Source organism: Octopus bimaculoides, chromosome 4 (genome assembly GCF_001194135.2).
Source record: "Octopus bimaculoides isolate UCB-OBI-ISO-001 chromosome 4, ASM119413v2, whole genome shotgun sequence".
Lineage (NCBI taxonomy): Eukaryota > Metazoa > Mollusca > Cephalopoda > Octopoda > Octopodidae > Octopus > Octopus bimaculoides.
In genome coordinates, this window is record NC_068984.1 from 114,798,834 (window position 1) to 114,801,088 (window position 2,255).

The 2,255-nt window shown below is 37.4% G+C and overlaps 1 protein-coding gene across 1 annotated transcript in view; it reads right to left on the reverse strand.

Moving 5' to 3' along the window:
- Window positions 1–2,255, reverse strand: part of LOC106872116 (PHD finger protein 14) — a 61,742-nt gene that overhangs the window by 38,552 nt on the left and 20,935 nt on the right. The window contains exon 3 of the mRNA XM_052967667.1: window positions 1,220–1,342. Coding sequence (XP_052823627.1) covers window positions 1,220–1,342 — 123 coding nt within the window. The remainder of the gene's footprint in view (window positions 1–1,219; window positions 1,343–2,255) is intronic.

The following is a 2,255-nucleotide window of genomic DNA, read 5'->3' on the forward strand; positions in this document are numbered from 1 at the left end:
GTACCAGCTATGCACTGGGGGGGGTCAATGTAATTGACTTAAACCCTAGGTCTGTCCTTGTTTGTCCCCTATATGTTTAGTCCCCTGTGGGCAATAAAGAAATATATATATATATATATCAAGAGATAATATTTATCTCCACTTAAATATGGATGTTCTATTAGAAGAAACTATACTGCAGTAGTTACCATGAGAGAAACTCTTATATTGGCTTTTGGTGTTTATATCGTTAGCATAGAAATAAATTCCCACCACCTCCATATATACATCATACACATACACACACACGTGTGTGTGTGTATTTATTTCTGTACTTCTTCCTTTTACTCTTGCACTCTCTGTCAATGGTACCATATAACAACAAGAATTATTATTATAGTTAGGCTGGGCTTGTGCCAAAATTTGAAACCATTATTATGGCTATATGAATTATTTATCAATAATTATTAGTAATGAACATTCATCTAACGACTCACACACATAAAAGATTATTGATTATCAATAACTGTGTACAAGGTCGGTGGTCAGTATCATCAGTCACCATATTTACTAGCCAAAACAGTGGACAATCAAGTCAACTCTAGTCTTGTAGTCTTTCCATTTCTTCCAAAGGTCATTTATCAATATTTTATATACCAAGTCTAAAGGGACATAACAAAATACCAGTAAGAACTTATGCTTACCATTGCACCAGATCCCATTTTGTTTAGGACAAATAATGACAAAAAAAAAAAAAAAAAAAATTTGTGGCCAATACCAGTGTCATGCAGCTGGCACATAAAAAGCACCCTTCAAATGTTGGGTGATATGCTGTGCTTGAGAAGACCCGTCAAGCCAAGTGAAATCATAGTTGTGGCCGATGCCAGTGTTGCATAACTGGTAACTATGCTGGTGACATGTAAAAATCACAGTTTCAAACATTGGGCCTCACACAAGCAGAGACAAGTGACCGAGACCTTTGGTGATATACCATGCTGAGATCGTAGTCATGGCTGATGCCGGTGTTGTGTAACTGATACATGTGCTGGAGGCACATAAAAAGCATCCATTACACTCTTGGACTGGTTGGCATTAGGAAGGGTATCCAGCTGTAGAAACCATGCCAAAGCAGATTGGAACCTGATGCAGCTCCCCAACTTACCAGTTTTCAGCCAAACCGTCCAACCCATGCCAGATGGAAAATAGATGCTAAATGATGATGATGATGATGATGATATACCTTTCACATGTTTTTCAACTTCGAAGTCACTATCGTCTTCACTATCATCTAATCCTCCAAAATCTATCTGTATTAGGTGCTTTTGAACAGGTTTTACACGCCGTTTCCGAGGGTCCCGTTGAACTGAAAAATAATAACAAAATTTAGAAAATAAATAAGATTTTTACAAAATTAATAGAATGACATAAATATATACTTTATATACATATATACATTAATGCCTCGATATGCAAGTTAATTTGTTCCTGGAGACCGCTTGTAAAGCAGAGTAATAATTTCCCATGGTAGTAATGTTATAAATTGTAATTCGGTCTCCGAAAAATATTTTACCTATAAAATTTATAATATTCATAAATAAATGGCAATAAAACAACAATAAGATGTAAAGAATATTTTGTGTAAATAAAAAAGAATGTTAAGATCATTTATAATAAAAAATATTATTATTATAATTGTTTTCTGAATCACTTTCACTCGCACTAGACTTGCACATACCCTCTCACTTGTAGACGTGATCGGCAATTCACAAGCACTTGTAGACATCATGATCATCATCATCCTCGTTTAATGTCCGCTTTCCATGCTAGCATGGGTTGGACGATTTGACTGAGGACTGGTGAACCAGATGGCTACACCGGGCTCCAATCTGATTTGGCAGAGTTTCTACAGCTGGATGCCTCCTGCAGTTGTCTTACTACAAATATAGTATCAGTGGTGCTTTTCCCTGGCACGAACCCAAACTGCATCTCATCTAAACTGACTCTCTCCCTAATTAGTTGGGCTATGACCCTCTCCATGACTTTCATTACCTGATCCAACAACTTGATACCTCTGTAATTATTTGTATCTAAAGCGTCACCTTTACCTTTGTAGCAGTTGACTATGGTGCTGCTACTCCAGTCATTGGGTATGACTCCTTCGTGTATCACCTGGTTCGTAATATGGGTGACTAGGCTATAGCCGACACTGCCAGATATTTTGAGCATCTCTGCAGTGATTCCTGATGGGCCAGGGGCTTTCCCTGTCTTCATACTCT